This window comes from Leptopilina heterotoma, unplaced genomic scaffold (genome assembly GCF_015476425.1).
Source record: "Leptopilina heterotoma isolate Lh14 unplaced genomic scaffold, ASM1547642v1 Lhet_261, whole genome shotgun sequence".
Classification (NCBI taxonomy): domain Eukaryota; kingdom Metazoa; phylum Arthropoda; class Insecta; order Hymenoptera; family Figitidae; genus Leptopilina; species Leptopilina heterotoma.
In genome coordinates, this window is record NW_025110971.1 from 428,046 (window position 1) to 443,326 (window position 15,281).

At 23.0% G+C, this 15,281-nt stretch overlaps 1 protein-coding gene across 7 annotated transcripts in view; it reads left to right on the forward strand.

Annotated features, from left to right (window-relative positions):
* Positions 1-15,281, forward strand: part of LOC122503429 (mannosyl-oligosaccharide 1,2-alpha-mannosidase IA) — a 444,579-nt gene that overhangs the window by 421,218 nt on the left and 8,080 nt on the right. For all 7 annotated transcript variants that reach the window (XM_043613963.1, XM_043613965.1, XM_043613967.1 and 4 more), the window contains 2 exons: positions 6,563-6,742; positions 11,426-11,639. In XM_043613963.1, the coding sequence (XP_043469898.1) occupies positions 6,563-6,742; positions 11,426-11,639 (394 nt within the window). The remainder of the gene's footprint in view (positions 1-6,562; positions 6,743-11,425; positions 11,640-15,281) is intronic.

Below are 15,281 nucleotides of genomic sequence, written 5' to 3' on the forward strand. Positions count from 1 at the left end.
GTGATGACCTTTTGTTCAGGTAACAATTTTCCGCAACTTATTTAGCTCCCAAGACAACCCTTTCAACAAGAAGCAAGCAAGCTGCCATATGGCTGTGGCGAGGAGAAGCCTCTGGGAATTTCTCATGGTGCTTCTATCGTTGTATCCATCGTAAACGTCAATTAGCTGAACAATACTCTGTCATTAGTACCATGTATAAGCGTGATATTAACACTATGCTACTCAGCACTGCTCCATTACACCGATTACCCTGACTGATACGCCTGACCAACTCAATTAGCCTCCATTAAGAAAGGGTTTTCACTTTCATATTCAATCACTGTCGGATGAGATTTCTTCTCGAAATTTTTATCTCCTTCAATAAAATAATTAACCATGTTTTATAAATCTTGCCTGTTAATCTTAAACTCATAAAAATTTTCCACGAAATCAGGGAAAAAGAAAATTAAATTTTTTGACAACTCGTGGATTTTTTTTATCCCTCAGGATAAAGTGAAAGTAAAAATGAAAGTGAAAATAAAAATCTATCGAAGTAAAAGTAAAAATAAAAATCTGTGACAGTGAGAATGAAAGTAAAATTAGAAAATCAGGGAAAAACAAAATTAAGTTTGTTGACAACTCTGCACGATTTTTTTATCCCTCAGGATAAAATGAAAATGAAAATGAAAATGAAAAGGAAAATGAAAATGAAAATGAAAATGAAAATGAAAATGAAAATGAAAATGAAAATGAAAATGAAAATGAAAATGAAAATGAAAATGAAAATGAAAATGAAAATGAAAATGAAAATGAAAATGAAAATGAAAATCTATCGAAGTAAAATAAAAATCTGTGAAAATGATAATAAAAGTAAAATTAAAAAAACGAAAGTGAAAATGAAATTCTATAAAAACAAATGTAAACACCAAACATTTATCTTTTAGTTAAATGTTGAAATTAAATTCCTTGAAAAGTCGATGTTAAGAATAAATTGAATTCCTAAAAAAAGAAATAAAGTGACTTTGAAACATTAATGACAATTTTGACGTAAAACATGAACGTTTAGAGAAGATGGAAGGACTTTGATAACCGAGTTAATTTAGTTCTTCCGGATAAATAAATTGAGAGGCGGAACTGTGACTGAAAGATCGCAATTAAATTTTTCTTCCATCAAGGTATTTTAATTAAGCACATTTTTGCCTTACGCCAATTCTCCAAGGGATATTGCAAAAAAAAGAAAAAAACATTCTATAAAAATACTAATTTATTTTAAATAACTGTACCCAATAGAAAGAAATAAAGTATACTTTTCGAAAATGTTTCCGTCTCTTTAAAAAAAGACACGATAATACAAAAAAAAAATTCAATTACACTTTTTAAAAATAAATTAATTTCAAAATTCAATTATTCCTGAAAATTCACGCTATATTGCTTTTAATTAAATTATAATAATTTAATAAACTAAAATTTTAACTGAAATTCATTTTCAAATTAATTTTTATTAGAAAATTCTACTAAAATTCAATTATTTAAATATCAAAATAAATTGAAAAATTGAATGTTTCTGAAAATTCAATTCTCATAAAGAATTTTATCAACATATTTTTTAATAATTGAATTCTTTCGACGATTTTTTATAAAATTTTTAAGAAGAAATTTTTTTCGAGAAAAAAAAGAAGAATTTTATTATTTTTGAACATAATTAAATTTCTGCGAAGAATTTTATTACTTTTGAAAATAATTGAATTTCTGCAATAATTTGTAATTTCTCCAAAATTAAATTTTTTTTTACTTTTAATTAAAATTTTTCTATAAATCCATTTTTTTTTAATAGTTTTAAAAAATGTTTATTCAAGATTTTCAAATTCATTTGTTTTTCACTGAAATTCGTTTTTAAATCAATTTTTATTAAAAAATTCTACTAGAATTCAATTATTTAACTATACAAAATTAAATAATTTTTTGAATAATTGAATTTTTCTTAAAATTGAATTCTGATAAAGAATTTTATTCAAATTTTTATATGCAATTGAATTCTTTTGGATAATTTTTGAAAATAATTGAATTTCGGTAAAGTATTTTATTATTTTTAAAAATAATTAAAATTTTGATCAGAATTTAAAAAAATTTTTGAACTCAACTGAATTTTTGCGAAGAATTTTATTACTTCTGAAAATAATTGAAGTTCTATAATCATTTGTTTGCTGATTCGTATTTTTAAAGATTTAAATCTTTCCAAAATTAAATTATTTTTAAAAATTAAAAAATAAACAAATTTTTGAATAATTTAATTTTAGCGAAGAATTGTAATAAATTTTTATTTTTTTTTATTTTATTTATTTGTCAAAATAATTGAATTCTTAAAACGAATTTTGTTAAAATGTTTAAAAATAATTGAGTTATTGCGAAGAAATTTATAAAAAAAATTTTGTAAATAATAATTGATTTCCTGTGAAATTTTTATTATTTTATGAAAATAATTAAATGTTTGCGTAGAATTTTATTAAAATTTTTGTTAAATAATTGAATTCTTTTAGAAAGTTTTAGGAAATTAGATATTGAAAATCATTGAATTAAGGAGAATTTTTGAAAATAATTGAATTTATGCAATAATTTGTCATTTCTCCAAAATTAAATTTTTTTTAGTGTTAATTAAAATTTTTCTATAAATTTATTATTTTTAATAATTTTAGAAAAAGTTTTTTGAAGATTTTCAAATTCATTTGTCTTCAACTGAAATTAATTTTTAAATCAATTTTTAATTAATTTTCTAATAATAATTACATTTATCGAGGAATTCGATTAAAATTTTATTAAAAATAATTGAAATTCTGCAATAAGTTTTGTTCCTTATGAAAATAATTGAATTGTTGCAACGAATTTTATTAAAAATTTTTTTAAAGAATTAAATTCTTGTGAAGAATTTTATTTGTAAAAATAATTTAATTCCGGTAAAAAATATTATTGTTTATAAAAAAAATAATTGATTTCTTGCGATGAATTTTATTAAAATTTCTTTAATAATTGAATTACATCGAAGAATTTTATTATTTATAAAAATAATTCAATTATTTTGAGAAGAAATTTATAGAAAATTTTTTAAATAATTGAATTTCTAAAAAATTTGTATTATTTTATAAAAATAATTAAATGTTTGCGTACAATTATATTATAATTTTTTTAAACAATTGAATTCGTTTGGAAAATTTTTTTAATGTAAATATAGATAATAAAAATAATTGAATGGAAAAAATTTTTTGAAAGTAATTGAAATTTTACGAAGAATTTAATTATAATTTTCGAAAATAATTGAATTTTGGATAAGAATTTTATTATTTATAAAGATAATTGAAATTTTGACGAGAATTCGGAATTTATAAAGATAATTGAAATTTTGACGAGAATTTTGGATTTAAAAAAGGAAAAAATAATTTTGCTATTCTCTGTTTAAACAAAGAAAAGTGTTAATAAACTGAAATATAAATAGCGCAATGGTGGCCAATTTCTGGTTTCATTAGGAGTTTCAACATTAATATATTTTTTTTTTACAATCTTCTCCAAGTACTTTGGCGACATCTTTTCTGAAATTACGAGAACGAATGTAATTAAAAAGTCAGGCGAGAGGACATAAAAGCGTGATTCTCACATTCTTAGGCTGAAAAATAAAGCAAGAGAACGTGCCTAAAGAGGTAGAGATAAACATCGGCGGAATGCAAAAGAGGAAATAACGTAAAGACAAGGACAAAAAGCGAGAAAAGAGCATAGAAAAAAAAGAAGCAATGAATGTTTGCACGGTTGTAATTACTACGAGCTTATACTTTTACGCCAAGTGCAGAGCCATTATAGCGTTACCAGCAACTTTACTGTGTCACCTCGTAAGATTTTTTTTTTCCTTCTTTTTTTAATTGACCTCAAGTGAAAGGATTAGGTATGCCCAAGGTCTAATATTAAAACCATTTTCACATTTTAAGCTGATTGTAAATTTACGGATTTGGGAAAATTGTATTTTCTTTATTTGTTTGTATTTTCTTTAATTATTATACAGAATATTGCGAATTTACTGGAATTAGATTTTAAATTTAAATTACTTATTTTCAAGAAAATTAAATTATCACTAAATAAATTAAAATTGTGTTTTAAATAATAATTGAAATTGTGTTTTTTAACTAATAATTAAAATTGCTTTTTAGTTAAAAGTTAAATATTAATTGTTTTATATTTTCATTCTCAAAAATTACAAACAATTTCAAATTCTCAAATTTTCTACTTCTAAGGCACTTTTCTTCAGAGTCTCAATGATTCTTATAGTGCTATTAAAAAAATCTGTTCAATCATTTTTTTTTCTTCAAATTTTAATAAAAAAAAAAAATTTGTTTTGGGGGACTCGGGACACTTTTATGTACCTTTATTTCCCCATATTTGTCAGTTGGGACACCCCTGAGTTTCTCACAGCGGAATCCGTGTTACTCCACGGGGAGTCCCATATTTTCAAGGGTCCACTTTTATAGTTTATCACCAAAGTTACATTAAATTTTTATCTCTCTTATAGTGTATCGTCAAATTTTACGAAATAAAAATGAGCATAAATTACGGGTAAATTAAAAAAAAATAACGTCTAAATCAACTACAAAATATAGTGTAAATTAAAAAAGTTGTTTAATTGAAAAAGAATTTTTTTTTTGTTGACATTCTTTTGAAAACAGGATTCGAAGGTTTAAATATAAGGGTATTATGGATTAAATTACATTTTTAGTGTCACTGATTGCGAATGTGGGTTCTATTTTTAAATTTAAAATGCTGTCTTCAAAATGACAGCGACGTGCGATTGCACTTGAATCTATTTTATATGAAATTTTTAATATTTTAAATTAATTTTCTGATTTCTGAAAAAGTTGGATTAAAAAGAAATTTGAATTATTTATTTGAATTTGAAACTGAAACCTTTTAAAATTTTATTATTTATAAAAATTTTGATCGCAGCTCTTCTAAATTCGATTATTTTTGGAATTTTTAAATAAAGCTATTCGTTAAATAATTTATAAGTAATAATTTAAGGACGTTTTTCTTTTATTAAAATTTAAGGTTACGAATTAAAATTCGTGGTTATTATAATTAAAATTTTTTTAAATAAGTTACTAGTAATGGGTAATTAAACAAAAAATTTGTTTCAACTACTAACACAGATTGAACAATTGCAAAATGGTTCGTCTGACTAAAAATGACTAGTACTACTGACACAAACTTTTAAAAAAATTATACTGTTTGTCCGACTAAAAATGACTTGTACTACTGAAATAAATTTTCAAAAAAATTTATACGACTTGTCTGACTAAAATCAAAGTTACTACTGATAGAACATTAAAATTATTTTATTTCTTCTACTGATACTGATTAAACAATTGCAAAATGGTTCGTCTGACTAATATTGACTTGTACTACTGAAATAAATTTTGTTTTTAAATTCAAATGATTTGCCTGACTAAAATCAAAGTTACTACTGATAGAAAATTAAAATTATTTGCTGTCAACTACTGATATACAGATTAAATATTGCATATTGATTTGTCTGACAAAAACTGACTTGTTCTACTGATACAAATTAAAAGACATCCAAATTATTTGTCTGCCTAAAATCGAAGTTACTACTAATGAGCAATTAAAAAATTTGTTTCTACTACTGATATAGATTAAACGATTGCAAACTTTTTTGTCTGACCAAAACTGACTTGTACTACTGATATAAATTTTTTTTTAAAAAATCAAATGATTTTTTTGACTAAAATCAAAATTACTACTACCAAAAAATTACAATTATTTGGTTTCTACTACTTATACCGATTAAAATTTTATACCTTTGTTCGTCTGACCAAAAATGACTTGTACTACTGATATACATTTTAAAAAAATTCAAATGATTTGTCTAAAAATTATTTAAATTACGACTGATAGAAAATTTAAAAAATTTGTTTTATACTACTGATAAAGATAAAACAATTAGAAAATGGTTTGTCTGACTAAAAATGACTTGTACTACTGATACAAATTTAAAAAAAATCAAATGATTCGACTGAAAATTATTTAAATCATTACTGATAGAAAATTAAAATTATTTACTTTCTACTACTGATATACCGACTGTTTAAAATATTGCATATTTTTTCGTCTGACTAAAAATAACTTCTACTACTGGTAAAAATTTAAAAAAATCCAAATGATTTCACTGACTAATATTAAACATACAATTGATAAGAAATTCAAAAAATTCTGTTTCTACCGCTGATATAGATTAAAATATTGCATTTTTGTTCGTCTGACCAAAACTGACTTGTACTACTGGTAGAAATTAAATAAAATTTTCCAGTACATTTCATAAAATTCTATGACATTTTCTGGATTTCCCTGATTAATTTTAGTTACGCTGTCCTTTTTCAAAATAGTTTTTTTCTAATTTTTCCATTCACAAAATTGTATATAAATCTCAATTAAGATTAAAAATAGAATTTTTATAATTAAAACAATTTTTTTTTTAAATTAAAATTTGTTAATTAACTCGTTTATTTATTTTTTTCTTGTATTTTTTCAGAATTCAGAGATTTCGTTGTTCGAGACAAACATTCGATTCATGGGAAGTCTGTTGGCGTGCTACGCACTCACTGGAGATCCAATGTTCCGAAATAAATCAATTGAACTTGGAATTCGTATGTTACCAGCATTCAACACGGAAACTGGAATTCCTCACTCTCTCATAAACCTTCGCACTGGGGTGAGTTTAAACTTGTATACTGCTTTTCTTGTGTACTTTAATGATGAAAGTGAGAAAATACTATCCACTTTTCTTGAAAAGAAGAACAGTAAACTTAATAGACTCTACACTATCTTATTTCAAAAAAAAAGAAAGTCATAAACTTATACTCTTGTCATATTTTCTCATTTCGCAGACAAAACCCTCTTTTGTCTCCTTTGAAAAGAAAATCTTCATTTTGTATAACTATTTTACATAAGAATTGGTTTCGCTTCTTTTGAAGTTTTTTTATACACTCCATTTCCTTATCGTGTTCGATACAACTTTTACGATACAGGATCATTTTTCGTCATTACAAGAAAAATGTCTCAGAGTATATAACTTTACCTAGATAAATATTTTTTTTATTAAAAAGTAAATTTCATTTATATTTAAAAATAAATAAAAAATAAGGGAAACAATGAAACAGAAGGAAAATATTTTGGTAATAACTGAAGAAAAACTATTTGGACTACTTGGTAAAAAAGAAAAAAATTACAAAAGTTGAAAATACATTTGGTGCTGGAAAATTGTCTTTTCTAGATTTTAATCAACCGCAGGACTATCACCACTCGTTGAAGTATTTTTAGTTATTTATTTTTCTTTTTGTCTCTTTCGTTTCGCTACTACGTTTTAACGAACAACGATTTCGTGTACGAAAACCTCTTTTACTCAATTCTGTGTGTTCTCTTTCTGCGTTGAACACTAGGACAAAAAAAAAAAATTTTTTCTTTTTTTCCGGGCGCCACTGCGGGAAAACGCTTGTACAACTTTGAGGGGTCGGTTCGACGAAATTAAAGCCATTCCGTTTAGTCACGTTTTCAAAAGAGAAATTACTCATCATGATTAATATGCAAATTCTTAATTGAGGAAATAATAAGGCTTCAAAAGAACGAAATGAGTCCATGGGAATTTACATTTTTAATTTTTAATTATTATTTTATTTTTTTAGGAAAAATTTTTTCTGACTTTTTTACTTTTTGTATTTATGAAAATTTTATTTCTAGAGATTGAGGAGAGAAGAAAAAATATATTTAAAATCGTATTTTTATAAACTTTATTTTTTTAATCTTTCGTGTTTTTGTAGATCAAAAGAATAATAAATATCGGGGAGTTTACGTTGAATATTGAGGTTCTATGTGAAATTTGTTTAATTGCTTGATTAACGTTAAATGATTAAAGCTGGTTAATTAACTCGACTGAATCGTTATACCATTTAGTGGTAATGAATTTACAGTGGATTTTCAAATTTTTAGATTCTAATTTAAAGTGAAAACAATTGAAATTTTGTTAGAAATTTTTTAATTACTTTTAGGTTAAATAAGAACGAAAAAAGTATCAGAATTTTTTTTCTATTTTAAAGTTAGTGAAAGAAACTATTATCTTAGTGGTTATAAAAATAAAAAAAAACATATTTAAAATTATTTATTCAACTAAAAACAAAATCGAAATAAGGCTTTAGAACGATTTGTCCGACTAAAATTGATTTTTACTACTGAAACAGGTTAAAAATTTCTTAATAATTTGTCTGACCAAAAACGAAGTTACTACTAAAGTGGGTAATTAAACAAAAAAATTGGTTTCTACTACTAATGCAGATTAAAGACTACAAAGTGGTTCGTCTGACTAAAACTGACTTGCACTACTGATACAAGTTAAAAGAAATACAAATAATTGTCCTGAATAGTATTTAAGTCACTACTAATTGAAAAAGAAAAAAAGAAAATTTCTACTACTAAAACAGATTAAACGATTAAAAAGTGGTAAGTCTGACTAATAATGACTTGTACTACTGATATAAATTTTTTTTAAAATCAAATGATTTTTTTTTACTAACATCGAAGTGACTATTATCAAAAAATTACAATTATTTGGTTTCTACTACTTATACCGTTTAAAATTTTATAGTTTTGTTCGTCTGACCAAAACTGAATTGTACTACTGAAATCAATGTTTAAAAAATTCGAATAATTTCTCTAAGGAAAATCAAAGTTACTACTGATAGAAAATTAAAATTATTTGGTTTTTACTACTAATATACAGATTAAAATATTGCTTATTGGTTCGTCTGACTAAAAATGACTTGTACTACTGATACAAATTTTAAAAAAATTAAATGATTTGTCTGACTACAATCTAAGTAACTACTGATAGAAAATTAAAATTATTTCATTTCTACTACTAATACAGATTTAAAATTTTCATATTTGTTAGTCTGACAAAAATCGACTTGTACTACTGATACAAATTAAAAGATTTCTTTTAATTTTTTCTGTCAAATTATTTGTCTGACAAAAATCGACGTTACTAATGATAGAAAATTAGAAATATTTAGTTTCTAGATTCTGATAGAGATTAAAATATTGCACATTGATTTGTCTGACTAAAAATAACTTGCCCTACTAATAAAAATTTAAGAAAAATTAAAATTATATGTCTGATTAAAAACGACGTTACTACTGACAGAAAATTAAAATTTTCCGGATTGAAGAATTCTTCATTGTTCAGATTGAAAAATTGCATATTGATTTGTCTGACCTAAAGTACTAATTATTAAATAATTTTACTACTAATTGAAATTAAAAGAAATCCAAATGATTGAACTGAATAGTATTTAAATTACTACTGATTGAAAAATAAAAAGAAATTCTACTACTAAAACAGATTAAACGATTGAAAAGTGCTGAGTCTGACTAAAACTAACTTTTACTACTGATACACATTTTTTAAAAATTCTAATGATTTGTCTGACTAAAATCGACGTTACTACTGATAAAAATTATAATTTTTTGGTTTTACTACTCATACAAATTAAAATATTGCATTTTGGTTCGTCAGACCAAAACTAACTTGTGCTACTAGTAGAAATTAAAATAAATCCATATTATGTGACTGACTAAAATTTAAGTTACTACTAATGGTCAATTAAAAAATTTGTTTCTACTACTAATACAAATTAAACGATTGCAAACTGGTTCGTCTGACTGAAAATTACTTGTACTACTGAAATAGATTTTGAAAAAATTTAAATGATTTGTCTGATAAAAATCAAAGTTACTACTGATAGAAAATTAAAATTATTTGGTGTCAACAACCGATGTACAAATTTAATATTGCACATTGATTTGTCTGACTAAAAATGACTTGTAGTACTGAAATAAATTTTCAGAAAAATTCACATCACTTGTCTGACTAAAATCAATGTTACTACTGATAGAAAGTTAAAATTATTTGGTTTCTACTACTGATATACAGATTTAATATTGCATATTTATTTGTCTGACTAAAAATGACTTGTACTACTGAAATAAATTTTCAAAAAAAAAAATTCATATCACTTGTCTGACTAAAATCAATATTACTACTGATAGAAAATTAAAATAATTTGGTTTCTACTATTGATACCGATTAAACGATTGCAAAATAGTTCGTCTGACTAATATTGACTTGTACTACTGAAACAAATATTTAAAAAAAATTAAAATGGTTTATTTGACTAAAATTGAAGTTTTACCACTACTAAAAAATTACAATTATTTGGTTTCCACTACTTATACTGATTAACATTTTTTATCTTTGTTCGTCTGACCAAAATTGATTTGAACTACTGATATAAATTTTTAAAAAATTCAAATGATTTGTCTGAAAATGATTTTTAAATTACTGCTGATAGAAAATTAAAAAAAATTTGGCTTCTACTACTGATGTACACATTAAAATATTGCATGTTGGTTCGTCTGACTAAAAATGACTTGTACTACTAATTCAAATTAAATAAAATCTTCATGATTTGACTGAATGGTATTTAAATAACTACAGATTGTAAATTTATAAAATTTAGTTTCTACTTCTAATTTAGATTAAACAATTGCAAACTGGTTCGTCTGAAAACATTGTTTTAAAAAGAGAAAAAAATTGTTTTGAAAAGAAAAAAAAAAATTGGCATAGAAAATCTCTTTTTCTTTTTAAACCCAAATGAGTAAAACAATTGGGCTAATTACGATGATGATTTTAAAAATATTTTTTTCCCTTTAATCCGACCGAGAATTATTTTTTTAATGGAATATAAAACAAACGCTGTAAAGTTATAAAGGTACTTTTAAATCTCCGGTTCTTATATAGATTTGTAAATAAAAAAAAATAAAATACGGAAAAAGCCGTATAACATACAGCGCAGCTTTTGTCAGATAAAAATATCCTCGTAAAGTAAGAAAAGAGCAATGGAGAATAATTTGAAAACATACCACGTATTTGCACCTGTGTACCTAACTTTAGAGCTCTTTATGTTGTACTGAGCTTTTAAACCCGACGAAAAGCTTTATTATAATCGTGTATTACGAATTGTCGTTTTAAGAATGAAAGAGAGAGAGAGAGAGAGAGAGAGAGAGAGAGAGAGAGAGAGAGAGAGAGAGAGAGAGAGAGAGGTGCCCTAATTAAAGGCCACATCTGCTTCAGTCATGATATTTTACATTTACGATTAATTTTGTCTTTTGCAAAATTATTTTTTGCTAGAGTCAATTTTTTATTTAGTTTTGATTTTAAGTTTCTTTTAAAAATTTTATATTTGAAAATTTTTTATTTAAAAAAAATTTTTTTTTTCGTTCTTTTAAAAAATAAAAAACTTTAAATGAAAATAATTAAAAATTAATAATTTCTTTATTGCAGGCGAGCAAGAATTATGGTTGGGCGAGCAGTGGTTGCAGTATTTTATCCGAAATAGGAACAATGCATCTTGAGTTTTCCTATCTCAGTGACATCACTGGAAATGCAACTTTTAGAGAGAAGGTGAAAAAAGTAAGAGACATTTTGAAAAATATGGAAAAGCCCAAAGGTCTCTATCCCAACTATATTCATCCTAAAACTGGAAAATGGGGTCAACGTAAGTATCCAATTTTTTTATTTTCTTTAAAAAAAAATTTCATTATCGCCCAGGAATATTTTTTGTTTTTTATCTTTTTACAAAAAACTCTCCACTTTTTTTCTGATTCTATTTTTTTTATCATTTAGAGAAGAATTTTATAAAAATATTTATTCACCATTTTTCAAAAATAAAAAAGTGAATAAGTAAAAAAAAAGTAAGTAAATGTAAAAATAAAAGGTAAAAATGTTAATAATAAATCAATCAACCTGTTTTAAAATTAGCTACCGGGTGGTCTTGGTAGTCTTTAAATTGAGAAACAAGAGAAATAAAACAAAAAAAAAAAAGAATTTATACAATCTCGCTTGAAAAGTTGGCCTTGGCAAAGCAATAACGGATGGCGCTGAATTATAGTAATAAGGGTTTTGTGACCGGAAAAAGGCGAGGTGTAACGCTCTCGGCCATATTCTGAATGAAAAAATAATATCAGAATTTTCAAATATATAGAAAATATTCCTCTTGTGACTATAATTTCGTTTAATAAATCTAATATATATCTCATAATATTTAGTTCATTTAATTTATTTATAGTTCATTTAAATAATTTGCGTCTACTTTAAAATTTCTTCCTGCATAATTTATTCATTTCTGTAGAAAGTTTTTCATTTTATATATAAATTTACCATTTTCATGCTCTTCCACAATACTGAGATTTCAATAAAAAAAAAAAATTCTTTTGCATTTTACTCAAATTCATTACTGAAAATTATTACTATTATTAAAATTTTTTCTTTTTTAAATTCGCGCCAAAAAAATTAAAATTAAAAAAAATAAAATAAATAATACAAATAAATAAATAAAATAAAATTCCCGCCTAGATTGCAAAGAATTTTATCAAAAAATTTGAGATTAATTGAATTTCTTTGAAGAATTTTATTATATTTATGAAAATACCTAATTGAATTCTTTAAAAAAAGTATTGCAGTTTTTTTAAAGAATTATAATTGAAAATTTTGAAAGTAATTGAATTTCACAAACAATTTCTTTTAAGTTTTTTAAATCGTTTTTAAATCGTGTTTAAATCGTGTTTCTTAATAATTAGATATTTAATTATTAAATTTTATTGAAATTTTTAGAAAATAATTAAATTTTCTTTAATTTATTAAATATAATTGATTCAGTTATTAAATGTAATGAATAATTTTACTATTAAAATTTTATTGAAATTATTGATTGGAAATTAAAGTCTTTTAAAGAAGTTTTTTAGAGTTTTTGTAAATAATTGAACTATGCTTTTGAAGATTTTCTTTAAGTTATTTTTTTTAAATAATGTAGTTTTTTAAATAATTTTAATTGAAAATTTTGAAAATAATTGAATTAAACAAAGAATTTTTTTTCAAATAATCGTGTCTGTTAATAATTATAATTAAAAATTGGATTATTAAAGTTTATTAAAATTGAATTGAAAATAATTGAATTCTTCAGAAGAATTTTATTATTTATATGAAAAAATGTAATTCTTGCGTTGAGTTTGACTACTTATTAAAAATATTAGAATTGTTTTAAAGGATTCGTTAAAATTTTAGAAAATAATTGGATTCTTTCGAAAAATTGTATTAAAAATTAAAAAGTAATTGCATTTTTGTTTCGAAAGATTTATTAAAATTTTAGAATATAATTGAATTCTTTTAAAATTTTTTTTAACGTTTTAAGAACAGAATTAAATTTTTTTTTGATATTTTATAGAAAATAATTGAATTCTTTCGAAGAATTTTATTAAATTATTTGAAAATTTGAATAAAATTTTATTCGAGAAATTTCTTTGAATTTTTTTTAAATATTGGACTTTTTTTAAATAATTTGAATTGAAAATTTTAAAATTAATTGAATTTTACGAACAATTTCTTTTAAGTTTTTAAAATCATTTTTATAATCGTGTTTCTTAATTATTATACAATTTTTTGAAACGATTTAATTCATTCAAGGAATTTTATTAAAATATTGAAAATAATTGAATTCTTTCAAAGAATTTCTCTAATTTATTGCATTTAATCGATTTAGTTAACAATTGTAATTAATAATTTTACTATTAAAAATTTTATTAAAATTATTGATGAAAAATTAAAATTTATTAAACAATTTTATTAGAGTTTTTGTAAATAATTAAAGGCTTTTGAAGAATTTCTTTATTTTCATTTTAAAATAATGAAAATTTGGTAGTTTTTTGAATAATTTTAATTAAAAATTTTAAAAATAATTGAATTATAATTAATTAATTAAATTAATTTTTCTTAACTTTTAAAATAATTGTGTCTGTTAGTAATTATAATTAAATATTCGATTATTGTTGTTTATTAAAATTGTATTAAAAATAATTGAATTTATGCGAAGAATTTTATTATTTATAAGAAAAAATTTAATTCTTGTGATAAATTTTACTACTTATTAAAAATAAATTAATTGTTTTGAAGGATTTGTTAAAATTTTAGAAAAAATTGTAATCTTTCCAAAAATTGTATTAAAATTAAAAAGTAATTGAATTTTTGTTTCGAAATATTTATGAAAATTTTAGAAAATAATTGAATTCTTTCGTGAAATTTTATTTAAATTTTGTTGAAAATAATTGAATTTTTGCAAAAAAAAAGTTCAAATTTGCTAGTTTTAAATTTATTAATCGATAAAATAAAATAAAATGGAGAAAAAAAATTCTCAACTTTTCTGATTGGAACTATAAACAAATCGATAAAAAAAATTAGATGAAATCAAAAATCAATGAATTTTTTGACAATGTAAAAGAGAATTTCCAATAATAATAATTTATTTTTATTGTACAAGTTATAAAAGAAAAAAATTTGCTTTACAATTTAAGTGATTTCTTGAACTCCAGAGTTGCGTTTCTTGCAATGAGAAAAATGAGGGGGAAAAAAAAATTGAACGATATTGAAAGAAATTCTGTACAGTAAATAAAGGTTACATTTTTCTGAACCGCAATATTTATCCATCATCCGCTGACAAAGTTTTTAATAAAGTTTTCAACTTTACGTGATATTGGTACTTGAGTCGACATGAAATGAAATATATATCTCTCTGCATCTTACCTGGCAAACTTCCAATTTCACCAGCATTTTTCGCGTCTGAGCATTGGAATTTAATTTAAATTCTTTGCGTTGTACACATTTTGTTAAAATATTCAGCGAGCAATATTGAAAACGCAGGTTTATTGTTGAGGAAGATAAATATGTTATAAACTTCAAAGGTGAAAACATCCCGAATATAATCTTCGATAGTACGAATTGAAATATTTTAATGAAACAAAAATTTATCTTTATTAATCGAATATAAAAGAAGAGTCATTAATTTTTCTCTATATTTAAACAATGAAACTTTTTCATATAAATAAAATACATTTTGTGAAATTTAATTTTCATGTCATTTATTTTCGATTTAAATGAATCAAAATTGTAATTATATAATTAATGGAGATTACTGATTGCAATTCAGTTAATCATGGAGTTCATTAATATTGTCAATAATTTACCCAATAATTGTGAAAATATTGTATATAGTATATATATAGTAGATTGTATCTCATTTGTGTGATAAATTTTAAGCTTTAATAAAAATGCGGAAAGCGAATAATTTGGAATAATTTAGGTCAAATGA